This window comes from Zonotrichia albicollis, chromosome 2 (assembly GCF_047830755.1).
Source record: "Zonotrichia albicollis isolate bZonAlb1 chromosome 2, bZonAlb1.hap1, whole genome shotgun sequence".
NCBI lineage: Eukaryota > Metazoa > Chordata > Aves > Passeriformes > Passerellidae > Zonotrichia > Zonotrichia albicollis.
This window is the reverse complement of record NC_133820.1, coordinates 4,502,469-4,529,135: the sequence shown is the minus strand read 5'-3', so window position 1 is coordinate 4,529,135 and position 26,667 is coordinate 4,502,469. Positions and strand designations below refer to the sequence as shown.

General features: G+C 36.8%; 1 protein-coding gene across 8 annotated transcripts in view; it reads left to right on the top strand.

The window, feature by feature from the left end:
- The window catches only part of DCAF6 (DDB1 and CUL4 associated factor 6), a 74,131-nt gene that overhangs the window by 4,664 nt on the left and 42,800 nt on the right, over positions 1-26,667 (top strand). For all 8 annotated transcript variants that reach the window (XM_074531818.1, XM_074531829.1, XM_005490984.4 and 5 more), the window contains 6 exons: positions 11,465-11,526; positions 17,722-17,814; positions 20,391-20,576; positions 23,887-24,000; positions 25,046-25,181; positions 26,030-26,244. In XM_074531818.1, coding sequence (XP_074387919.1) covers positions 11,465-11,526; positions 17,722-17,814; positions 20,391-20,576; positions 23,887-24,000; positions 25,046-25,181; positions 26,030-26,244 — 806 coding nt within the window. Of the gene's footprint in view, positions 1-11,464; positions 11,527-17,721; positions 17,815-20,390; positions 20,577-23,886; positions 24,001-25,045; positions 25,182-26,029; positions 26,245-26,667 lie in introns of those variants that run through there.

The following is a 26,667-nucleotide window of genomic DNA, read 5'->3' as shown; positions in this document are numbered from 1 at the left end:
AGAAGGGGAACTTGAATGCTGGGGGCAACAACCAAAAAGAAAGGCATTATTTTCCCCAGCTTTTGCTCCAGCTGTATTTTAACATGTGGTATCTTGGTCTTTGAAAATAATGTGGAGTAAGAAGGGTCAGACAGCTTTAACATGATCAGCTTTGTAACTGGTGTTCTTGCCAACTTGGAGATGGGCAGAGTATTTAATCAGCCTTTCTTCTTAAATTCTTTGCATCAGATTTTTGATATTTAGGTTTTGTTTTTCTGGTACACTGTTATATTTCATGTCCTAAACCTCTGGAATTAATTCTCTTTTCCACCACGAGTTAAAAACACGCATCTGTCACTGCTAAACTCCAGATCTGGTAGAGGTGTTTTATGTTGTTTTTTCTTCAAGTCTAACAGATGAACTGCTGCTTGAAAAAGAAGCATTATAAATGTACCTGATGGTCTGATTATGAGAGCACAGTTCTGTAGTGATATATTTTATTACACATCAAATACTTTGTGAAACTTGACTTACTGACGTGTATAGAAAGATGTAAGTGAACTCCTCAGGTTTTTTTCATTAGAAATGATTTCTGAATAATAGAAATAGGCAGAGGCAGAATTGAAGTTCACTGTGTAATGAATGAGCTGGAGGAAAACGCATCTAGAACAATTTTTACATGCTCAATCTAATATTGGAAGGAGGCAGGAAGCATTAGCAAGGCAGGAAATTTGGTGTAGTCATTGGATCTTCACTGGTTGTGTAGAAAAGCTGAAGATGCCTAAGAGTGTTGCAGAAAAGAGATGTAGCTTTTTAATTGAAAAATCCACAAGACAGGACAGTGATCAGGTATTGCCTTAAACTGGATATCTTTGGAGTTTTTCCCCTTGTTAATAAAATCAAGGCTTAGTGACTACAGTCCTTAAAAAATTACAGATGTGCTATTGAAAGAACAATGTGGCATTGAGACTTGTTGATAACAAATTGAATTTGGAGGAGTTTAATCAAGAGACTGTGTCTGAAATGAATTCCCTGATACTATCTCATTAAATTGATGCCAAGGAGCAGAAAGGCACTATATGTATGTCTAAATAGCTTGTAGGGAAAGATGTGAGGGGTGGTCCTAGCATACAGGATTAATGATTTTTTTTTCCTACTTCAAAGTAAATCAGCTCAGATAATAAAGACACCCATTTTAAAGCCTTTAATGTTGGTAAAGGATAATAAAAGCACAGTGTAACAGAATCATCTGCACAAAACAACAAATAAAACAATGCTGGCTGGTAATAATTTAGTACATATCAGAAAACCAGAAGGAGATGTGAGCTGGGAGGAAGGATTAAGGTTAGATGAGTATTTCTGTGGCCTAAGTGCTGAATGCTTAGCTTTAATTTCAGTTTAATCAGCCTTCTGTTATCTTTGGGCTTATTTCAAGCATAGACTTACTGAGCTGTGGGAGTGGAGGACAGGAGCCACTGGGACCTGCAAGGGGTACAGCCATGTAGCATTAATCTAGGTACATTTGGCAGCTTGTGTTGCTGTTGTCTTAGAAATCTTTGCATGTGGTTGAGACCTTTTTTCAGTTTCATCTTCCTGTGTGTTTTGTGGTTTAACTGATATGGTTTGTTACTGCTTCTTTTCCACAGTGTTGGCTCATTTTGCTTCCATTCAGTGATAACCTGTTGATGATCATTTTTATGTGGTTTTTGTTTTTTGTTTTTTTTTTCAAAGAAGGAAGAATTTCATGCAGGGTCTGGGATTACTTGGTGCCTTCTGTCACTCTGTCCTGAAATAAGAGAATTATTTCCAATGGCTGTTTTTAGGATGCTGGGGATTCAGAGTAGCACAGCTTCTGTTTGTGTAAAACTGAAGACCCTTATGGATCACGTTATTGTGTTCTCTGGCGGGATTACTTTGCAGAAACCTGCTTTTTGGGTTTTCTTTTACTTTTTCAAAAATTTTTTATACTACTGCCTAGATCAGAACTTATCAATGAACCTACTTACTGAGTTTTGATGTTTTAATTTTCTAAACCACCAACTGCTTTGCTGCTGTTGCATTTTGACATATGAATTAAAATGGAAGGTGGATTTCATTATATTTGGCCAGAAAGAAATGATGAAAAATTGGTATAACTGTTTCAGACTGTTGATTTTCTGTCCTTCAGAAATTCAGGAGGCCTTTTTGGTTGTCTGCAGATTTGTCATCATTTCTTCAAATGGAGAGAACTATGCAGATGTACTTTTTGATTTTAAGGGATTAACCTTATGTGTAATATCTGTGATTTAACAGAACATTAATCATGTGTGTTAATGGCTGCCAGGTAGTAGGAGTGTGTGTAAGTGGGTGGTAGTCCCAAGGCTTTGCATGTGTTATAATATTTGAAATATACTCAGTCTTAGGATGCAAATGTATTTGCTTTATATCCTTTGGAGCCTCAGTGTTCTTCTGCAGACAGCTGAAGACTGCAGACATTTGTGTGCACTTCTAATACATTTTCATTTTTGATTGCAATATTTCACTGCATTTACATTGTGTGCTGTTAAAGACTGTACAGGGAATGTGTTTGCTTTGTAAATAACTGCCTGCCTTGATGCTGAGTGTTTCAGACAGCCTCGCAGTTAAGTTGTACCTTGATCTTCTAATAATGAGCTTTGATACATGAAAGCTGTCTCTCGCTGCAAAAACAAGTGGTGTACAGCATGTACTGGATTTGTATTTCAGGATGAGGCAGTGATGTGAGAGATCCTTTAGATCTCTCTCCTTTATTTATTTAAATTTTTTTCCTTCCATAGCTTTCTTCCAGTTGGATTGCTTCCATCAACTGCATTAGGGCAGAGCATTAAACCTGCCTGTGTTCAGTCCCTTCCAAGATGTTGCACTGCAGCTCTGTGAGTTCTTGTGACTTTGCATGTGATTCCTGATCTGCTATCCTTGAGTGTCCCCAGAATAGTCTGGTGGGATATAACTGATCATGTATCAGGAACCTGTTGACACTTGAGACCAGTCCTGTCCTGGCACTAAGGAAAGGGATCAGTTCAGACACAAACTCTGCCAGCCTTTGAGCAAAGCTGCATTTTTCACTGTTTGAGTGCAAGTCTTGGCTTTTTTGTGTCTTTGGAGCTTAGTGACTGCTGATTCAGATGTGTCCCAAGTGCTCTAGTGTGTGTGAATCATGAAGTATTGAATGTGAATATCGTGAGATGGAATCTGAGTCACATCAGTGAATTTTAATAACCCCTTATTTTCCTCCTCTTGTTCTTCAAGGATCTGCAAGCTTGTCTCTGGGAAGATTGAGTGTGTCATTAATGCTGACTGTTCTCTAACAGATATCATGGGCAAGATGAGAATCTGTCCCTTCTCTTCCCTGTGAACTTCATGTGCTCTGAGCCATCAGTGTTTGTCCAACCATTTTTGGACTGCTGAAACTTCACCAAAATAAAAAACTGTTAAACCAAATCCACCTCTGTATTTAGGTTGCATTGCTTTGTTACAGTTATTGTAGTCTGTTCCTGTTAATTTACCTTTCTAGGAAATGAGGGAAAAATCTGGGTCCTTTTTAATTTGGTTTTATTTTAAAAACACTTATGTCCTGAGAATGCTCTTCAGTAAAAAAAAAAGTCTTTGGCGTTAAACAGGTTGGTTTTTGTTGCCTAGGATTAATACATATAGTTTAATGCAACAGGCAATGTAATTTTTAAAGGGTTTTTTCCCTCATTTGTTTTTAAACAAAGGGAGTTTAAAAGGTTTTTTTTTTTTTCTCCCATTTGTTTTTAAATACCCAGCTATAATTTGACCTATGTCAGTTCACTGTTAATTTAACATCATCAAGGCTCAACTGTCTACTTGAGCTCAATTTTTGATGTAATCTGTCTTTAATCCTGGTCAGTTTCCTGTTGTTTGCATTTGTAATCTCATGGGGTTATGACCCATATCTGTTATGGTATCTATATATCTATTTCCCAAGTTCCCCCAAACAAACCCAGCAGTGTACAATTCCTATACTACCAGGATTAAATGGTGTGTTAAATTAGGCAGGTGTGCAGAATGTTAAATGCCTTAATTGATTTCCATGCTGTCCAAGTTCTCAGTTTCACTTGAGGGAAAGGCAGGCCCTGGGGTGCTTTTTGCTAGAAGACATGGCTATAGATATGCTGGTAAGCTTCTGTATAATCACTTCTTAATCTGTTTAAAGATGAGTATTGAGTTAGCTTAAACAACTTTAAATAGTAGGCTTTAATTTTGCCCAGAGCCTTTGTCTGGAATTGCTGGCAGAGTGGGACTGGAGGCAGGTGGGAGAGTGGGAGCAGGCACTGGCAGGTGATGGCAGGACTGGTGGCAGTGGGGGCACACACCTCCTCAGCAGGAAAGAGGACATCCCTTAAAAGCAAATTCTGCTTTTTCTTTCCTTCTCCTGGCCTTTCCACATGCTCCAGTGTTCATTTTGCCCGAGTGCTTGGAGGTGAGAGATGCTGGTTCTGCTAGGAGCAATTTTAACTTTGCACTGGGGTGGAGCAGCGCTGCATTTCAGCTTCCTGGGTATCATCTTTTCCTGCTGGAGGTGGAGCTCCTAATGAACCTTGGGTGTCACAGTGCTCAGTAGCACCTGAGAACATAAAGCAGAGTTCCTGATGTGCATTTCTCCAAGTGGTGTTAAGGATTGGCTGGGTTATTGCATTGATGGCATTTTTATAAGAAAGTATTCAACATTGCTGCCCACATAGTTTCAGATGAAGACTTCTAAAAGTCAAAGAAAAGCATTTCCAAAGGTGTATTGAAACCTACAGTAATACTGTTTACTCCAGTTTGCAACAATCTGCGTAATATTTATTTTTCCCTTCTGTTAATAGAAGCCTCCTTTGACTTGTCTTTGGAGAAGAAATCAAGGCAAAAGTGTATTTTTCTTGATCTGATAACCGTTGTTTTTGTGTTGATATCTGTTTTGGAATCTGGAGGTGTTTCTTTGGGAGTCCTATTTTAGTGCTGGTGGAGAAAACAGCAAAAGCTTTTTCGTGTAGTTAATCCTATGTCCAGTTAATCACTTGAGCTATGCTAGATAGTTTTCTGTTGAGAGGAGTAAGGTGGTATGTGTTATCTTTTAAATAGATAGAACTTCTCTTAGTTTTTTCATATGAATTTTGTCCTCTGCTCTATAGAAATCAGAAATATTTGTGGCATAATATAAAAATTTCAAGTGCCTTTTGTCTCAGTGAGTAGTTTATATTTGATCATCAGACTACTTTAAAGGACTGAATGAATACCAAAGTTGCTGAAAACTGGCATATTTTTCCTCCTGTCACAAAACCTCACTTGCAATCTGTGGCAAGAACAATACAGAAGACAAGTATGGGCAGTGTAAGGGGAAGTGTAAGGATATCTGTCAGAATGTGGTGTACTTGTGAATGAAATCCACTTAACACCAGTCAGTGCAGCACAGATAAAGTGCCTTCCCTGAGAAAGGTACTTGGACTTCATCCTTTTTTGTCCATTTTTGTCACTGAGAACACCTTAAATACTTTGTATTAATGCAGCTGAATTTTATGAAATCTTTCAGGCATAAACCGTGGTAAATATCAAACAGAAATCAAAGACATTGGTTTAAAGCCCAAATGCTTGTAACCTTACCAGTTATGGAGCCCAGTGGAGGCTTATATTTGGGAGTGTATCCTTTCAGTATCCAAAACATGTTTCAAGTTAATTACAGCCATTGGTACTAACCAAACACATCTTACCCATGCTCTTACCTACAGTAATCTATTTTTGCAGATTCTGTAGTAGCAAACCTAAACAGAAGTATTTTCCAAAATGCTTATTTATTACCCTAAAATGTATAACATTGCTGAACTGCTTCTTTTTTTTTTTTCCAAAACTTCATCAGATCTCTTTTTTGGTTGTTTGGTTTTTTTGTTTAGTTTGGTTTTTGTTTTGTTTTTTTCTTTGTTTGTCTTTGTTGTTGTTTGTGGGTTTTTTGAGATCAGATTCTATATGAATATACTCAATATGAGATATTATAGGTTGCTGATTTATAATTTAGGGCATAGTGTCCTGTCTTCTGTAGTTTCTGTCTTGGTGTTATAATATTTGAAAGTTTTATGTTTCTTATTACCTAAAGCTCATTGCTTGAGCCTATCTTAGGATTTGAGTACAGGCTTGATTAGCACAATGTTGTTTGATGCTGGCTGGTTAGTAGCAAAGCTCTGACATATTAAAATGGCAAAGTCTCTTTGTAGAAAATAAAAAAAAATTGTGTTTTCTTTGTATTGTTCATTCTTTCAGGCTTTGTGATGTATCATTAAGAACAAAGAATAATTTGAGTTATCTGCTTTGAACTTAAACCATAGTGAAGTAGTTGATCATAGTCTCTTGAAAGGTAGTCTTTTAAACATTGACAGAACCAAGAGTTATATTTTTTGGCGTTTTTGCAGTTGTGCAGAAGAGTGAGGAAATATAACAGAGAGCATTGTTCAAAGGATTGGAGGTCACACCCATGGATTTGGTTTCTGGCAGTACTGCTGGTTCACTCTTTTCCTTTGATAAATTGCTTGAGCCTTTGTCACAATGACTATAAAGTAGGGCCAGTGTTGGCCTACATAACTAACAAGTGATTTTTAAGGTTGTAATTAATCTTCAAGAATTTTAACTTACCTTGATGGAAGTTAATTCAGTGCTTATTATGTGTAGTCCTGTTTGCTTTATGGTATATGGAAAATTCTGGTTGCTGGAAAAATTGTGTTTCGATGTGGATCAGAAGAGTTTGAGGTAGTTAATCCAGCAAAATCAGCTATATACAAATGGGGTGACTTCAGAAATGCCTAAATGGTACCCTGAAAAACCAAGAGAAGTTTTGAAATGCACTCCGAGTGCAGGATACCATGTGCTCTGCATTGGGAACAGATGCTGGCTCCATTTCAGCTTTAAACTAGGGCATTCCAAATGTCACAGCGAGCCAGCGCTGAGGGACTTGGCCTTGCAAAGAGCCAGCTTGATATAAATGAGTGTTCATTTGATAAATGGGGTCTATTACTGAAAAAGGGTTGTCTTTTAACATCTTATACTGTGCTGGTGCTGCTTTGGATCAAAGTTTAGTTAAATTTCTCTGGAGCACAAGTGTGCTTTAAAGCTAAACCTTCATAATGAAATGATCTGTACTTCTTCAAGGGGAAACTTTGGAGCCCAGTTTTTAATATATGAAGGTTTTGCATGCTCAGAGCATCTAACTTGTCTGCTGTCATCAGTTCTGGAGCAGGTTTGACTTAAGTTACAAAAGAAAGGTGTGTCTCTGCCAAAACAGGCACACAGGAAGCACCTGATCAGCAATTCTTAAACTGAGGATCGTGACCTAAATGGCGTTGTAAGGACTGTGAGTGGGGAGTACAAGGGATGCTGGTTTATTTTGGTATTGCTCCCTGAAGTGAGGTTAGAGCTCTGCCCAGACCCCCAGGCTGGGTAATTCTCCAGGTGGGAATTGCAAGGCAGTGTTTGGTTTGACCTTGTGTGCAGTGGATGTTTTGAATACATAAAGTTACAAAGAAACAATTGCAGCTTCTCTTTCCCCTGCTTTCTCATATTTAAATTTGTGTCTTGAATGACTCAAGTTGAGGCTTCTTTCATACGAAGAATGATCCCTAAATCTCCTGCTTAATATAAACTAAAAAAATTATTGATCATTCAATAATCACACAACACACAATCACACAACTCTCACTGCACTGAGAGTTTCACTGTACCTTGAGGCTTCAGTAGTGCATAATGTTTGGTGAGAATAGGTGGATGGCTAAAAACTGAGAATGTTATTGATCATTGTACTGAGAGCAGCACTGAACCTTGAGGCTTCACTTGGTGCATAACTAGTGAAAGGGGGTGGGTGGAGCATTAAATTGACAGCTTTCCAAATTTCAGCTATGTAAACACAGGGAGGTCATCACAGCCATTTCAAATTTACCAGGGCTTATTTTTTTGTTTTGCTTTATCGTGTTCTTGTTAGTAAATTCACCTTAGCAGTTTTGAACAAACCCCAAGTGTCCAGTGAGATAATCTTGGTCATGACAGCTTGATCACTTGATCCATGTCCTAGGCCTTATTTGAATATAGGAAACACAATATTGAAGCACCTTCACAGAATTAAATTATTGCCTTTCTAGGGGTACTACATGGTTAAGGGGGAAAAGTTTCTGGCTTGAGAGCCTGTTCTCAGTATTGGGGTGGGAAAAATCTAAACATGGCAGAGGTCTTGATGCTGATATTGTAAAAGGAAAATACTTTTGGGGTTTTGTTAGAAGGTTGGGTTACATCCATGGTTGTAGCTGAAAGGGGAGCCAGGAGAGCTGCCTTTGTAGGACAGTGGAGGGAACAGGCAGCCTTTGGATTTGGTGAATGGGAATTAAGGATTGTGAAGATTCTTGTCACTTGGGAGAGCAGAGCCGTTGATGTGGAGCCTCTGACTGTTAGGAAGTCCAGCAATTAGAGCTGAGATGCTGAAGAGTAAATACAAAACAAACCAAGAGGTATTGCTTCTTAATTTTTTTCAATGTCATAAAAGTGGATCAGTGACAAAAATATTCAGGTGACAAATTCTAATACTTACTGCTGAGCATTTTTATCAAACCAAGTGAACCTGTGGGAGTCATTGCTGAAGTACAAGGAGCACAGATTCACTAACTTGGCTCAGCTTTTAACAACAGCAAAAGCAGAGGCAGTATTTTCTTCAGATCAGTTTATTCATGTTGTTCAGGTTTTTGTTTAAGAGTAAAAGCCTCACTTAAGATCTGTTTGTTCTAGTTTTGAATGATCAGATAAACTACAAACAATCCATTCATAGTCTTACTGCTTTTAGTGCTTAATCAAATAAGAGGGGGTTTGGAGGAAAAACATTTTAACTTTCTTCCTTGCTCCCTTTTTCCTTTAGGGAATATAGAAACTATTTAAGTTGTAATTTTGTTTGCATTTAATTCCTTTCTCAAATATTTAGATTAAAAAATGATCAAAGGATAAATAACTAAACACATATATAACAAATCGTATATGCAATCCTAACAATTTTTAAATAATGTTTTAAATGGCCAAGTGTTGAATACATGAGACACCTTATGCCTGCATCTCAGGTTTACTGAAACTTGTATGAATGCTGTGTTCTTATTAAGATCAAAAAATCCTAATCTGACAGCTACAAATTGTTCATATCTTTTGTCAACAGATTTCTCCAAGGAAATAAAAATTGAAACTGAAAATGTGATTGTTTCTTGCTTGCTGGTTTAAGTGATTTGGATTAAAATCAGAGCATACAGGAAGGAGTAAAATCTGTTCCTCTGTTTGTTTTTAAAAATTAGTTTGAATCATCTTTGGTGTTTGTGTGTACAGAGGATTCTCAGCAAGCACCTGCCTGTTGCTCTGCAGACATCACCTTGTTCCACATGTATTTTATGCACGTGATGCAATGCCCAACAATCATCCACTGCTATCAGATTTTTTCTGTTCTTCAATGAAAGTGTGATGGCTCTGGCAAACACTGTATTTTTGTGTTGGTCTATGGAGTATACAGTTCTTAATGAAGTTATCCTATTGGAGGTCATGTATTTCTGCTCTGTATTTTGCATTACAGGAGCACTCCAGAAGCAAATTTTAAAGTTTCTGTTGTGCAAAATGATATCTAAGCATGCAGCAGGTGATATTTCCCACCTCAGCATTCACATTTACTTAAAAGCAATTGAAGAAATCAAATTAACCTGAAAGTAGGAATCTTCATTGAAAACACAGAAATCATTTGATTTGAAAAAATAATAGGATTTCACAGAAAGGTACAATAAACCAACCATTAAGAATCTACAGCTGAAGTGTGTTCCTGGAGGGGGAAAAATGGATCAGGAGAAGTGGTAAAGAAAGCCTAATGAACTAGGTAGATGTGTATTCCTAATCAAAGAATGCATTCTTGCTAATAGAGCATGGTGCTTAAGATGTCATTATTTAAATTTTTCTCTAATTATGGTTACTCCTGGGTAGCAGAAATTGTAGCGCCTGAGATGTCACAAGTTCAGTGTTTATAGAAGGAGGCATGAGGGAAGTCTGGCTTTTATCATTTTAAAGCTGGCTCAGATGTGCTTTAAGTGCAAGCACTTTATAACCATTTCACCCACTAAGTACCTCCTCTTGAAACAGAAAAAATATTTTGCCCAAGTATGATCTTCATCTGATGTGGTATTTAAGCAGTGTTATGAGCAATTCTGAATTCTGGAGGTGGCTTCTACTTCCAGCCAAGCTGAGGTATCTCGCCCAGACCTTCTGATGGGGGAAGGCTGCATGAGCATTGGATGGGGTGCAGGAGTTGCTGCTGCTGGAAGGGTGTTCTGGCCTGGGAGCAGGGAGAGGGGCAGGGATGCTCAGTGCCTGCTTCCAGACAGGTGTGGGTAGCAGGTGTTCTTTTGGAGAGTGTACGGGAGAAACTAAAAGCATTCAGAAGCAGCAAGAGGAGAGAGGAAAAACTACTTTTCCAAATATGAGCTACACTGCCAGAGACAGCACCGAGCTCTGGCATGGCTCTGCCTTGAGCTGAACCAAAGCAAGTTCACAAATGTAGGATTTTTCAGATGTGGAGTCTCTTGCTGTTCTTTTCCTGATTCTAGGTTTTTAAGGTTCATTTTGAGTGAATTTCACAGTTACATATTTGGAAGCAGTGCAGCCTGGCATAGGCTTACAGTCTGATGCTCTTACCTGGAATTTTATTCTGGGACATGTATTAACAGAATTAAAAAAGGGGAAATGGTCCTTGAGTTTGAGCTTTGGGGATTGAAGTTAAAAATATTAGATTTACCAGTATTTTTCTTTTCTGAGAGTGTTTTCTGGGGAATATTAGATTCAGTATAACCTGAGAGTTGAAGCCATCTGTTGAAACATGTAGTTCAGGAAAAGACCACATTTTTGTCAATGTACTTTTGTTTTCCCTCTTCATGTGTTTAGTACAGTAGTGTTTTTGAGTGCAGTGGTAAAATCAGTTTGTTCATAGGCTATAAAGACATGAAAGTTCCTGGGGCTTTGTCTTCATATGTGTTTATTGATTTCACCTTTATCCTTCATCTCCTCTTTTCACATACTTGGTATGAAATGGAATGTTACTGGTCTTAAATGTTAATTTCCCAAATGCAAGGGTTGTATTGCTTGAACTATGTTACCATAGCTCCCTCTCAGCTAAGTGAACCAAATAACCACAGGATTAATTTCCTTTTTCTTGTTATTAGTTTTAGAGGGACCGTCAGCCTGTGAACCTGTGAAATGTTAGTTTTGCATTTCTGCACTCTTATTAAAGGTGTTGGAAGAACCAGCAAATGTCATGCTTGTCTTAGGATTTGTAAAATGAGAACCATATGAATTGTTTCAAGATTTAAATTTATATTCTGGTTCTTTACCATTTAGGTTTTTACCTGTGAGTGATCATTAGCAGGCTCTTAACTACTTCAGTTTTTAGAAGTTATGTAATTGGTATTTTTCTTCACAGGAAGAAGAGAATTCATCCAAAGATTAAAACTTGAAGCAACCTTGAATGTGCATGATGGATGTGTAAGTCACTTGTTGCTTTTTTGTTTGTTAAAAATTGTTCAACTGTGATTTTGTTGCCATGGTATTAGTCCCCTCAACTTAAAAAGGCAAATATCTTTTATTTGTATGTTAAAGATGAGCAGGACCACTCTGCTTGTTGAGATCCACACCTGAATTCTCTTGCTATTTGTTTCTTCTTGAATATCTTGTGTCTATTGCTGATTGACTTAATCTCTCCTGCCATTTAAACACATTGTTACATTTTCAGTTAGGACCCATCTTAAACCTTGAAATGAAGTCTTTTTTTTTTCGGTATTTTTTTTTGCTATACTGTATTGAATTAAAAATTTATTAGTGTTTTGAGTGATTTATTTTCCAATTTCAAAAAGCAAATCATCAGGTGCTACATGCTAATAGGGAATGGAAACAAAATTAAGCCTTCCTGAAAGGCTTATTTGAATATTAATATTAATTTTTGAAAGGGGTCCAGATATTTTAAAACATATCCTTTTAAAGAAAGCTTTTACCTAAACTAGGTTCAGGATAAAGAGGCTGCCATGTTACCTTTGAGGATTAGAGCAGAAATTTATGTTTTTTGTTGTACAAGATATCTGAAAAATGAAATTATTCTATAAAAAAGAAAATGTAAGTCAATCTTTTGCACTTGAATGTGTATTTCTAAAACTGTACAAACATAAGGATTATTTTAGCTTGAGTTGCTTGGACTTCTAATTAATTGAGGAGCAATATAATTTTAAACTAACACCGTAGTAATTTTAAGGAACAAGTGTTGTTAAACTCCAGCCTTCTCAAGATCAGAAGTATGATTTTGATGTGCCTGTGTTTTTGTGAGCCTGGAAAGTCTGGGAAAGGCCAGGATTTATACACAGAATTGCTGTGTGTAAATGTGAGCTACTTTTCCTGTGCTGACTACATTGTAAGTTTAATGTTCTAGTTCAGATGTGTTGGTATAATGAAACAAATATATACATTTCTAATTTTTTTCAAGAAATGCTACAAGAATGATTATATACGGTCTTCCAACCCAAACAATTCTATGATTCTATGTGTATTTATTAATTTTCATATTCAAGGTTGTAACAGTGATACTTTGCTTCCAAATTTCTTCTCTTAGTAATTTTTCATCTCCTCAAATACTTAACATTAAAATTTTCAAGTTTCTTTTCCTGAAGTTGGTTAGGGCTTTTTATTTATTTTTTCTTTATTTCCTTGTAAAAAAAGTATTTTTTTCCTATTGAAATAGAATATAAGAAAATATTTCTTCACCACTTTTTAATTGTTAAGCAACTGATCTCTATTCAATTATTTGCCTCTGTGTCATGTAATAGAAATTGCAGATTTGGTGTTGGCTGTTGATGTTGCTTTAATCTACCTGATGGATATTTATTTGAAAACTAACTTTGATGTGATTATGTTAGCTTTGAAAGTATGCTTTAACATATGGCCTAATTGTTTCAGTGGGTGGAAAATGCTTAAATTGTAAACTTGCAGCATTGTTTGCAGGTTTTTAAAATACTACAGTATTTAAATACAGTATTAAAATGCTACAGTTTGAAAAAATGTCTTTAGAAGTTAAATTTGCTCAGAACTCTCCAGCTTTAAGGAATGGGATATTAGGAGTTCCTACCTCATTTACTGTGTCATTTTTTGCAAGGAATTATCTTTTAAGGCTAACAACCACTCAGTATAATTTCTTACTATTTGTTTTTAAAAAATCTGTGGCATAGAAATGAATGAAATTACAATGCTTCTACTGATTAAGCTCCTTATTACCATCAGTGGTAATTAGGCTTTTTTTTTAAATATTTTTTCCATAACTGTTAACTCAGCATGCATTTCAAATGTAGAGAATTAATGACATATTGCCCTATTAAAAGGTGTTTCTGGATTTGGTTTTTGGGTGGTTGTGTTTTTTTTAATGAAGGTTGGATGGCAGGGGTTTGGGGTTTTGTTTGGTTGCTTGGTATTTTTAAGAACTTTTTCATTGCTCTTTTGAATAAGCTGTGACTTGTATTTTCTGTATAAAGCATGCTGTGTAATTGGACATGGGGGACAACTTACTTAAGGCAAGAAATTTTTTTACTAATTGAGGATAAAAGTAAAGTCCAAGTTCCTACCCGTTAGACAGAAGAGAGATCCTGTGGGAGATAGAACTGTGTGTATAATCATACCCAGGCAGGATATCTGTGCAGAAGGGAATATTCCATGAATTACTTCACATATCCACACTCCTGTAACAGTAATATTATCATAACACCTTTTGTTTAAAATCTGAATATTTTCACCCCAGAGTTCAGGGACAATTCTCTTTGAAACAGTCCCATTTTCCCCTTGGTTTGAAGACACAGTTTCTAGCAGCACTGTGTGAAGTAATTGAATTGGTTCTGCAGAATTATTGATGTCTGCCAGTAGCCTTATCTTCCTTCCAGGGCAGGATTTGCCTCTTTGAACAAGGTTCACATGGTCAAATTCAGTAAGATCATTTGTATGCCAGAACTTGCCATTTTCTGTGTTAGCTGTAAAGGGAGCTTAAGAAGATGAGGAAATGTACAGAGGTAGGTGAGCTGTTCTGTATAAAGTGATTAAATCCAAAGGAGAAATGTTGAAAGAGAAGCAATCTGGACCAGCAGCAATGAAGTGTAGGAGGAAAGTAGAGGATAAAGAAACTCTAAAAACACATTGAATTGCAGTAAAAATACTGATTATTTTCTTCCTGGTTTGGTCCTGTGAAAGCTGAGGAAGGCTGAAATGCAGGACACAGATGAAGCATTTGACATGAGTAAATACTACATTTTGAAATAAAGAATATTACCTGAAGGAGTAACTTCTCATTTCTATGTACAGTCTCATTTTCAGATCAATAACAAACCAGCATTCTTCATGGCATTCATCTCCTTCAGGATGGCACTTGGGAACAAGTCCTTTTCAGATGTCCTCCTCAAAGCCAGGCTTAACCCAGTGTAGGGAGTTTGTGTTTTCTTAGAGACAATTTTCACCTTGTACTCCACAGATGAAAAGCACTGCCTTTTTTACCCCTTCTTTGCCTGGGGGACATTCCTGATATTTTGGATATCTACAGCCATTTAAATTTCTTTTCTTCTATTTTGCTATTCTGTTAATCTCTTCTGTTCACAAAGGACTTGATTCTGAGGTCACTTTGCATGGAAGTGAGGACTTTGCTTTTTTGTTTTTTAAGGATTGGCTGCACTGCCTCCTGCACTGTCTTTGAGAGATAGTAAATTTATATCTGACTAATTGACTAATGAATCAGAAGTGCCCACTGACTCCTTGCAAGGCTAGATGAGTGACAAATAAAATTAGATACAATTAATAATGTGGAGTACTTAATAGAAAAAAACTAATTTCACACCCTTTGGCTTTTCTAAGCTTGTTAGTAATTGTCTGTCATTTGTGTTTGATGTATCCTTTCTTCTGGGTCCAATACCTTTTGCCAAGGTTTCCAAACTCAGAATAGTAACTGTTACATTATACCTTTAGTTGGATGTTGAGTGACAGTGCAGGTAGTACAATATTTTTTCAAAATAAAAAGCAATTTTCTACCCCGTTCTTGTTTTACATTATATTTTAGTAGCTTACTACCATGGAATAAGAAGAGAACTTTTTAAAATTCTGGGTTTTTTTGTGATCCATATGCAAATTTATTTGGGTTATTCAGTGTTGGTCAGTGAGTTGTACTGAACACTGTGTATATTGACTGGAAAGTCTCTGAAAAACACTCCAAACAAGCTGATTTCACTGAAAAACTTCCTTACTTTTTGAGTTATTTATTGCCAGCAGTGCTGAGAAGGTGATTGGGTACAGAATAAAAAAGCCTGTTTAGTTACAGACCTCTGGTAATTTGGTTATGTCATTCAGGATTATTTTTTGAACCAACTTTGGTCTGGTCAGGCTATATTAAAATTGCTCAACTGAGGCAATAATTGCAATGAAATTGGAATTTTGGAGGAGAATGATTGATGTCTTGTGTAGGCTTGTGATGCTGCAATTTAGACAATCTCATCTCCCCTTTGCATCTTCAATGTTTCTCTGCTTTGCTGTCATTCAGATTTTGGGTTTATACATAAATATACACATCCACCCCCTGAATTTGTTTAATTGTTTGTGCTAACTTTTCTTTCTCGTATCATGACTTAAAAATTTTCGGTAGCTTCCTTGTTTTTTCAGTGTTTCATTCTTGTTTCTATTCCTGTGTTCGTACATTAGCATTTTGGTTTCTTTAGGGCAATGATAATAATACTTTTCTGCCTGAGAGGAAATGTAAATGAAAATAAACATTGCTGGGTTGTGTGTTTGCCCTGGCTGTAGTGCCGTGCAATGTTTGACAACATTTTAGAGTACAGCCATTGTCAGGACAGGTTATTTCAATGATAGATGGTTCTGGGGGCTAGTTGAAATTGTGGTTCTTGGTGATTGACAGCCAGAGTTATAAAATCATAAGAGTAGCCATGCAAGGTCATCCCCAAGCTCAGTGGAGCCAGATAACCTGGCCCTGAAAGTGGCCAGCACATATTTCTGAAGGAAGTTGAGACAGGGCAAGCAGACAGTATTTGATGGATGTTCTGGAGAACACATCATGTTAAATGGGTAGATAGAGATGGAAGCTGCACCTTTGTTTCTGATCATTTTTCATTTCTCTTTGATGAATATGTATATCCTTCCACTTCTGGTGCTTAAGGTCTTCTATAACAATGATTTCCAGTTTCATTAAAGAGCCATGTGTAATTGAATTGTTTCATTTAAGATCTTCCATTTCTTGTACTGTGAAGATCCACAAAAAATTATTTTTTTACTTTTTCCATGTCATTCATGTTCTCATAATCTTCTATCATTTCCCTTCCCTAGAGTAGTACATGTTATTTGCTTGTTGCAATAATAAGTGTTAGATATCTGTGAGCACCCCAGTAATTCCTTGTCATGATTTCTCTTTCCAAGTGGGCAGTAATAGAAATGGAGAATACAGGAGTGGGATGTGAACCAAACAGCATAGTGTGGGACACGTGGGATTGCCATGCATGGATGTGTATCCTGCTCTTCTGTGCATTTCCTAATAAATCCTGACAATATCTGATTGTTTCTGAGCACTGAGCTAGCCCTGGCTTAGGCATGTTTAACACCAAGATCTCTTCAAGTTCCTGCACCTGAGAATATCAAGGTGCTGTTGTCCCTGTGATCCACCTGAAACTGCTAACTCTGATTTTGCAACTAACCCCCACTCAACTTGTCATTAAAACAGCAACTAGAATGGGTGTGCTTATTTTAAACAAAAAAATATTTTTATTGGGGGGCTCAGTTTGAAACACGTGAATTTTTAAAAAGGCATAAGAAAATAATTCAGAACAAAGTGGTTTTTTTACCAATTCTGTAATCCAGTCTGGTACATCACACTAAGGCAGCTGTTCTGCCAACAGAATCTAGCCAGCAGAAAATGGTGATGGCTGCAGTTTGACCCTTAAAAGGTATTTTAGAGCCTTACTTGAAATAATAATGGTCTTGCATGCAGTCTTTGGTGCTTGTGCATGAGCTGCTGCTTGGAGGATACCTCTTGAGCTTCCTGGATTTTGAGTGCTTTCACAGCTTTGTTTCACTGACACATTATTAAGCACAGTCCTGTGACAAGGAGAATTGATAAGGAAATGTGTTGGAAAGCTCTCCCAGTACAATTCTGTACCTCACTGTAGGATTCTTCTTTCCCAGCCTACTCACATTTTTCAAAAGCGATCTGGGATGGATTCTGCAGTGCTTTTCCCTGAGAAGGTGTGGTCACTGAAAAGTGTGCAAAGCAATGGATTGTCAGAATTTGGATATGGTGCAGATGCAGGAATGAGAGCACTGTGATGCTCTCCAGTTCAAATTCAGAGAACTCTCTGTGGAGTAGATTTGGTTCATTAAAGCACCTGAGTGTGTAAAATTGTGGCTACTGTGGGAAGCTTAATTTACCTGATGAACTCTTGAGGAGCAGAGGGAGTAATTGAGACGCCATAGGTGAAGCAGGTGATTCCCTTATCAATTTGTTTTAAAAACACAATTTTTTTTTAATGCTAGCTGCTTAGAAATTACATCATTTCAGTTGAATTTGTTTACTCCTATTTCTGTACTGTTGGATGAGTTTGATGTTTTAATATGGTGAAAACTGAATTAATGTAAGTCTAAACAATTTTTTTTTTATTCATGCAGGTGAATACAATTTGCTGGAATGATACAGGAGAATATATCTTATCTGGTTCAGATGACACCAACCTGGTCATTACTAATCCCTACAGCAGAAAGGTAGGTTTGTTTCTGGCTGCTTGTTAATTTTCAAATAGGATGCCAGTTATTGTTTTTCAAGGTATTAAAAGATATTTTTAAATATATCAGTTTTCAGATATTAATTATTATGTGAAAAAGATAATATCATGCTCTTCCTAGTGTATATAAAGGGGAATAAAAATTCACAGTGCTTTAAAACTTGAGAGTTCTAATCCTTTGTGGCATTGGTATTATCCCATTTTACGGTACATGGCTGGGCACAAAGGGAACATGGTCTCACCACAGATTAGTGTCAGGACCAGCAATAGGATTCAGTAATTCTCATGAAATCTTGTAGTCAGATAAACTGTTTTCCTCTCACTTTTAAAATACTGTATTTTTTGCTCTGTGTAATGTACTGTATGTAATGTCTTTCTGTGTAATGTTGTTGGGATGTCAATCTTGATTAAAATAGTTCACTCCAGTGTAAAATTGCATTGCCTTGGTGTGCCTGCAAGTGGACGGAGAATAATTTGTAGTGAAATAAGGGTTGCCATGCAGCTGAAAGACTGCCAGCAGTGCCAGCTGGCATCCATCAGGTAGTGGCACTGTCCCACCCCTTTCTCTTGGAGGAACTGCTGGTAGTTTGGTAGAACAGATGCTCTGAGCTGTGTCCTCTTGGAGGCTGACAACTAAACCCCGAGGATATGCTCAAAAATTAAATGTGTGGGAGAAACAGAAGGTATGGTGGAAGAGAGTTTGAGTAGAAAATAATAGTTTGCTTTCCTGAAGGGCTGTGGTGGTTTGGAGTGTTGCCTGGGCCTATAGGTAAGGTCCTTTTGCTCACCTCCCTAAATAAGCCAGAGCTTCCAAACCTCATCTCTTCCTTTCAGTTTTGGTGTCAGCCTGAAAGTTCAGATCAGTATCACTGATCAGGTAGGGTTTCTCTTGGACTGGGAGTTCTGCTGGAAAAGTGGTAGCAAAGACAGCTGTGAAGAGGATGATGGATATATTCCAAAGTGAGTGTTGGTGGAGTGACTTGCAGAATAAGAATTTTTCATGCAAATAAAGGATGTTCAATGTTATCTATTGTGCAGAGTTTATTTTCATATCCTACTAGGGGATAGTTGCTCATTATATAATTTTTACATTAAAATATTTTAATATTTTAAAAGGTGCTCCAATTTAAAGCTTTATGCTTTCATGGGATGGTTCCCCCCCTGTTGTGTGCTACTTCTCTACTTAAACCTAATGAGGAATGTTTTATTTTCCTTTTTTTATTTTTCACCAAGTTATTTATTTTTTTGTAACAGCAGAGGAGAAGATGATTTTTGAATTATTTTTTTCTCCAGTACATGCAAATGCAATTATAAAACAGCAGGTACCAGCAAGAAGACTCAATGATCAGTGTTATTCCTGAAATGTACTAGAGATGTGATTTTTAATGAGTGTTACAGTTATGTTAGCTTAATTTTTTCTGGCTTGAGTAAGAGAATCTATACAGGAAAAGGCAGCAAATTGGTATCATAATTGTGTTGTAATTGTGTCATATTGGCAAATATCCTTATTACCATATTTTCTGTTATTATCCAGGTAGAGTAGCAAAAATAGACTTCAGCCATCAATATTTTGTATCTTTCAGAATATGCAGATAAACTGTTAAACTTTTTTTGTGGGAATTATTTAAAAGGTGTGAAATAGCACTTCTGAACTGTTAGTCATGAGCTGCTACTGACAGAAAAACTTCATTTGCAAAACACTTCCTTTGATTAAGTTAATTGAGTGGAAATTTGGAAGTAATTTTCATACTGTAAACAACTTGGTGAGTATTTCTTTCGTAATGGGAGTGGTGAAAATGCAGTTTGCTTCAAGTGCTGCAGATGGGAGAAATAAGAATATCATGTTTACTTGTTCACAGGAAAGCATGTGGAGGTTTTTTCAGTTTTGGTAAACTAAATATGTGAGGAAGGATAAAGAGTCACTAAAAAGTGTTTAAAATCAGCTGTGATGGTGAAGTAAATAATATGTTTCTCTGTGTTAGTGTTGATAAATGAGTGGAAGTCCTGGTTTATTACTCTGTATAATCAAGTTCTTAAATGTTTATTTCTTTTTGGCTAGTTTCAAAACATTCTTGCTTATAAACATCAATTCTCCTTTTTTAGAGTGAGTTGAAGAGTAACATCAAATTTTAAAGTCTATAAAGTTGGCTTGGATTGCAGTACCTTATTCTTCTTGGCTTACAATGTCCCAGATCTTCTAAGTCTCCCCTCACAGAAGTGCTGAGTGGCTGCACCATCACCCTGACTGATGTTTCACTTTGAGAAACCTGGTGTGCTCTGGAACCAGCATTGCAAAACCAAAGGTGGCAGCTGCATTCCAGCCCTTGCATTTTGCAGACTGCTTCGTGCAAGTGCCTGAGCAAACCTCTCTTGTAGAACCACTTTGTTCTTAGAAGAAATTTGGTGTAAAGGCAGCTTGTGTGTTGTGTTGTACTGAACTGTAGGTCCCTGGCAGCCTGTGCATAACTGGTATTTCACAGTCTGAGTTTTTTCCATGCTTTATTTGCTTGGAAAACACTGACCTGCTGCAGCCTCCTTTTTTCTTTTGTTCTTCAGGTTCTCACAACGATTCGCTCAGGACACAGAGCCAATATTTTCAGTGCGAAGTTCCTGCCATGCACCAATGACAAACAGATTGTTTCTTGTTCCGGGGACGGAGTCATTTTCTACACGAATGTTGAACAGGATGCAGAGACCAACAGGCAATGCCAGTACACCTGCCACTATGGGACTACCTACGAGGTACCTCCTGAAATAAATCATAAGTTTAAGATCAGTAAAATATGTATTTTATTGTATCATTGCCCAAGATTTCAACCAGACTGCTGAGAACTTTGTTGCAATACAGCGAGAGTTACAAATTTTCTTCTGTCTTTTTTGAATTGTTTTTTTATCCCATTTAAAAAGTAGACTTGAAGAGAGAAATGTGCTAAATTAAATTGAGAAATTTGCAATAAGTGGTGCTATTAACATCACTTTGCACATATGAATTCACCTTCACTGAGCTGAGCAAAACAGATTAAAATTGAGCTCTGAATTTCTTCCTGAGGTAGGCTGGGGGGTGGGGGAAGTGACTGTTTTGCATTTTTATTTTTATTCTTCCCCCCTGCCCTTCCCCTCTTCCCTGAACTTTTCAGCAGTTTCATGCCTTTTTCACAATTTAGATTCTTCTAAGAAATGCTTAACTCAGCATGTGTAAATAACTTAATCTGAAAAATGTGTTTAGAATTGTAGATAATTTTTCTATTGTGTATTCTTGTTAACTCTTTAAGTGTAAATTTTGCCACAGTCTTTTCAGTCCTCTCTTGGAAGTTTTGTTCATATAAATTAGGCCATTGAGGAAGCAAAGTATTACTTAAGTTAGGAAAATAGAAAGATTTGTTGTTCTATCTGCCTCTTTTAAATAACAGCAAAAGATGCTGCTTGCAAAACTTACTATGCTTAAAACAGAAAAAATTGTAAATTTTTTGGTAGGTTATAAATGTTCCTGTTACTTTCACTATTTGTTGGGGTTTTTTTAACACTACTGCAGTACACACACAGGGGAAAAATCCCAAATCCATTGGTTTTTTATTTATCCAGCTCAGATTTCATAGCAAGCTTTTAGATCACTTTCTTTGCATATTAAATGAATAAAATCTTTAAAACTTCTCATAAAAAGAATTGAGGTGTGTGAAAAAAGAAAGTGGCTGAAGTACTGCCAGAGTTAATTTTTGTTCCTGTAGTAAAAGTGTCCTTATGGTTGTAATTACACCAATTACATTTCCCTGCTATATTGCACCATCAAAATGGTCTTTATTGCTGAATAAAAATAATCCCAAATATGTTAACAAGAGGGCATTATTATTGTTTTGAATGACAGGAGTGTGATTCAGTTTTGGTGGGTTTTGCTGCTTGTAAACACTGTTAATGGAAGGAATATCAAAACCTCTATATGACACTGGCTGTTTTAACAACTCTGTCCCTTTATGAGGTTGTTTTTCTTATCCTGTTTTGCTCTGAGGTTGGGAGGTTCCTGGAGTGGAGAGATAATTTCTAAATATTGTGATGGTACTGCCCAGCTGTATGTAACCACATCATCATGTTAAATATAGAACTTTGACTCACTGGGTTCTCTAAATAACAAAAGCTAAAAGCTGCCCCTGAGGTACCAATTCTAAATTGGAATGTGGTTTGGATTTATGCAGCCCTTGGAGTTTGTGGCAGTTCAAGACATTACAAAAACATGAAACAGAGGAGTGTGGAAATTGGTGTAGATTGTTGTAAACTGTGAGATACTTCTACAATTGTTTTCAGTTCTGAGTGAGAATAAGAGTGGGAGAGGCTCTTGAGACATGCTTCTGAAGAAATTATTGTTTGTACAAGACCTTGACAAGTTTGTTTTTTCTCAGCCAAATCTTTTCTTTATTGCCCTTCACGTGAATTGCATTTCAGAAAGGGAATGTACTTTTATGAACACCTCTTACTTTCTTGTTTTAAATACAGTGAAGTGATCATACAGCTATATACTTTTAAAGTTAAGTAGCAAACAAGTTTTTAGTTAGTAAAAAAACAATTTTATATTTATAATGTACTTGTTGAACTTAAATGTAGTAATATTGACTCAATTATTGGGGCTTGCACTTCTCCATTTCTCTGGTTTTGTGCTTATAAAGAACTTAGGATGTTTGTGAACACTGGACATAAAAGTTGCCATGTGCAAGTTATATTACATGGATAGGGTGAAATTGCATCAGTGTGAACAAAAATAAAACACAGCTACTAAAAATAAGAGCTTTTCACATTCAGCAACATTATTGGAGCAAAATGTTTTCACTGAAAGCTCTGCTAAATGCTTGAAGAATTTAGTGGATTATGTACTATGCAAATGAAGTTAATTTGAATGAAATAGGTAGTGAAAACTAGTCTTCAATATGTTACACTGATACATTGAAGGATTGTGGTCATAGCTCAGCAGTTCTGTTGGTATTCAAACCTTGCCTTTTTTCTGCAAGTTAGACTCTTATTTGGCACAGCAAGCATTGTCTCAGTTACTGTGCTGAGCCTTAGAAGAGAGGCTGAAGCCTTCATCTGTCACCTTTGTAACCCCATTTCAGGTAGAGAGATTTGCAGATATCCGTAAGTTACTTTTATTAAGAATTTTGGGAGGTGAGGGTGATAAATCATCTCATTTAAAATGTTAAAGAATCACTCATGCTCTGTGCTCCATGAATGTATTACACTATTAACCATTGTTGTTGCTTTATAAATGTCTACTGATAGTGGCAAGAGTGTAGAAGAATAAAAGTAGTGCCACAACATTGTCTGTTTTCTCTTCTAAGATACAGAGTGTAAGTAAACTGACATTTCCTGTGCATTCCCTGACCTGTGGAATTCAGGTCATATTTAACATTATGATCACTTGCCTTTTGATTTTGTCTTGAGGAGGCTTTGAGTGAAGCCATTCATGTGAGACTCCATCTGAGTTGTCCCTAGCTGGAGAAGGGCTGAGCTTAGGAAAATGGTTCAGTACAGTGCTCTCTCAAAAAAAAATTAAAATATTGCAGTGAGGAGGTAGCTTGGTAGCAGCCTTTAATGCAGACTTGCTGCAGGGAACTACCTGGGATGTAAAGGACTAACCCAATGGGAATAAAAGCCATTTAGTATTTTCAGGGCATTCAGACTTCTGAGGGCTTTGTTTGTAATTGTCTTCTGTTACTTGATAGAGAATAAACAGAGCTTTTGTTGATTGTTGCAGCAAACTGATAAGGTATCTGAAAAGTGCTTGCAGTAAATGTATGTTGTGCATTAAAAGATAATAGAAACAACTGTAAGCCTTGACCTATGGATATTTAATCTTATGTGACATTTAAAAGTTTCCTTTGACTTCAACAGTTCAAGCCTTTTCTTGAAAATGAAGAAACATCATCAGTTTTTCTGTTTTTCTCATTACTTCACTGGAAAGCTTGACTTGAGTCCTTGAGCCTTACTGCTGCTCCAAATATTGATCCTTTTATTTTTAATTTAGTGTTATTTCTGGAGGCATTAATAATCTTTTTTTTCTTTTGAGCAGATTATGACAGTACCAAATGATCCCTACACTTTCCTCTCTTGTGGTGAGGATGGCACTGTGAGATGGTTTGATACTCGCATCAAAACAAGTTGCACAAAGGAAGATTGTAAAGATGTAAGAATGAAACCTTTTAATAAAGATTTCAATAATAATAATAAGTAAAATAAAATAGCAATAAAAATCTTTTAATAGAGATTGCCTAAATGTAGAGCTCTGCATCACACAAACACATGATATGAATTCTGGTAAAGCTTTTAGAAGTAATAGATTTCAGGGTCATTGGTGGAGAGGACAGTATGTTTCTCAAGGAACAATAAAATTTGCAGAGTCTTTTCATTTTTCTTTTTAAAATTTATTATCTCTTTTGGCATTTTTTAATTTAAAAAAATATAAAAATGTTTGGTGTGAGGCTTCAGATATGGTAGAAAAAATTGTCTGTTGAAATTGAATCTTTTAGTCTGGTTTACACTAAAACTGGAGGCAAAATATGAGCCTTGAGAATCACCTGCAGCCTTGTATTCTTGAGCACCCTTTGTCCCTCTGTAATAAAAGATATAGTAATGAATTATATTAGCTTACTGGTATTACCAGTGACCACTGTGCTTGAATTTTAGAAATAATTTTAATATTGAATTGGAACAAAAATATCAAAGTATGTATCGCTAGTCTTGATTAATTTTGCTCAGCCTTGTGCACATTTACCAGTTCTAGGGGTTTCCTTCATTTTTTCCCCCTTTATCCAGTTAGTTATCTGCCTATAGATGGAACCTACTCTAATTCTTTAATTGATTTAAAGTATTTCTGCATATTTAGTGCTCTTCCACCTTCACAGTTACTGTATTTCCATAAGGAAATCCAAGATGCAAGGTAGTTTATAAGTCTGTTTAGCTTATCTATTTTTCAATGTTCCTGTGTTTTTGTTTTGATTAGGTTTCTTTTTCAGTTGTTCTGGTACCAGCTTTCTTTCTCTGATAGTTTTCCTTCTGTGCAGTGGCTTTTCTGATAACACATTTGTGATCTGTCTTCACAGGCCAGACCTATTTTCTCAAAATCTCCTTGACTAAGGGAGGGCCCTGTGTAGTGAAACAAAACAAACCAAAAAAATTATACTTCAAATGTTCAAGCTATTGTTTCAATGCTGTATTTTTGTGTGTTCCAGGATATTTTAATAAACTGTCGTCGTGCTGCCACCTCTGTTGCTATCTGTCCACCCATCCCCTACTACCTGGCTGTGGGCTGTTCTGACAGCTCAGTGAGGATCTATGACAGGAGAATGCTTGGCACAAGGGCAACAGGTAGGAGCCACATGGTGCAGAGACCATTTCTACCCACTAGCAGTGCCCAGGTCAGGTTATTTTCAAAACAGGTGGTGAATGGCTCAAGTGGAACAGTGCAGAAGTGTAGCTTCCTTCTCTGGTAACTGTGCTTTGTAACAGTAGAGTCACTTCACTCTAATATTTGCTAATGTAGAAATCTTCAAAGTAAGTCTAATCTCTTCAGGCATCTCAGAATGCCTTGTGTACTGAGTGCAGAAAAGGACATTTTGTGATTTCTCTTATTTTGTCTTGAAACATGGGATTCCAGGATTCCAAAAAGCCAGGGATTGCAGCCTCCAGTGGTCCACCTGAAATTTAATTAAGTTCTTGTCTTGTACTCTACTATGGTGGAGCTTGATGCTTCTTATGGGAGATCTCATGAAATCCATAATATCCTGCACTGTGCTTGCCTTTGTAGTGCAAAGGCACTAAATTTCTTTCTAATTTGTGTGTAGATATAGATTTGCATTGTTGTTTTGTGATTTTTCATTCTAAAAATTCTATTTGTGCCACATTTGACAGATAGCTTCCATGCAACATCATGTGGTGGGTATGTGAGACACTTATATAAGTGAGTGTGTTTTCATTTTTTATTTTTTGTAATGTATGTAGAATTTCTAAACAAAAATAATAAAGATTGTAAAATCTGATATGTCATTCTCCAGATCAAAATTATTGCAGAAACTACAGGATGCATAGCTTTTCCCTGATTCTCTTTTGTTGGATCCCAAATAAGGTGTTTATTGAAGCTGTTGAAAATTTGCAGTAGTAGATGTGTAATTCTTTTCTTCCTCCTCTCTTTCCCCTCTTTTATTTTTTTAATAAAGGGAATTATGCTGGCAGGGGCACTGTTGGAATGGTGGCACGTTTCGTCCCTCCTCATCTCAACAACAAATCCTGCAGGGTAACATCCCTGTGTTACAGTGAAGATGGCCAAGAGATCCTTGTGAGCTACTCCTCAGATTACATTTACTTGTTTGATCCCAAGGATGACACAGCACGAGAGCTTAAAGTCCCTTCTGCAGAAGAGAGAAGGGAAGAGGCAAGTGGTTGAGATGAGCTCCTTTTATGTTTTATATCTTGCAGCACATAAGAAATACCATCAGTTGTGTTCCCCTTTAATCTGAAAATAATGTTGCTGGCGTGACAAATAGATTGTCACAAAAATTGTGTATTTTTAATACATATTTATTTATGTATTTATTTACCATATTTTATCACTCCGGTTTTTCTTCTCGTTTGGTTTCCCTCTCTCTCAGAGATGAGAAGGCATCTGCCTGAACCTTGGAGCATAAGGCCAGCAAGGCTGGCAGGTCACTCTGTGTTCTGCTACTTTGAGAAGCATATTCCTTGAAATTAAATATTAATACTCCTTGGTAAAAGCTATCATTTCCTGGCAGATATGAGGGAGTACAAGATGTTTAGATCAAGGAGGCGAGCCACTGTTACGGAGCAGTACTAAAAT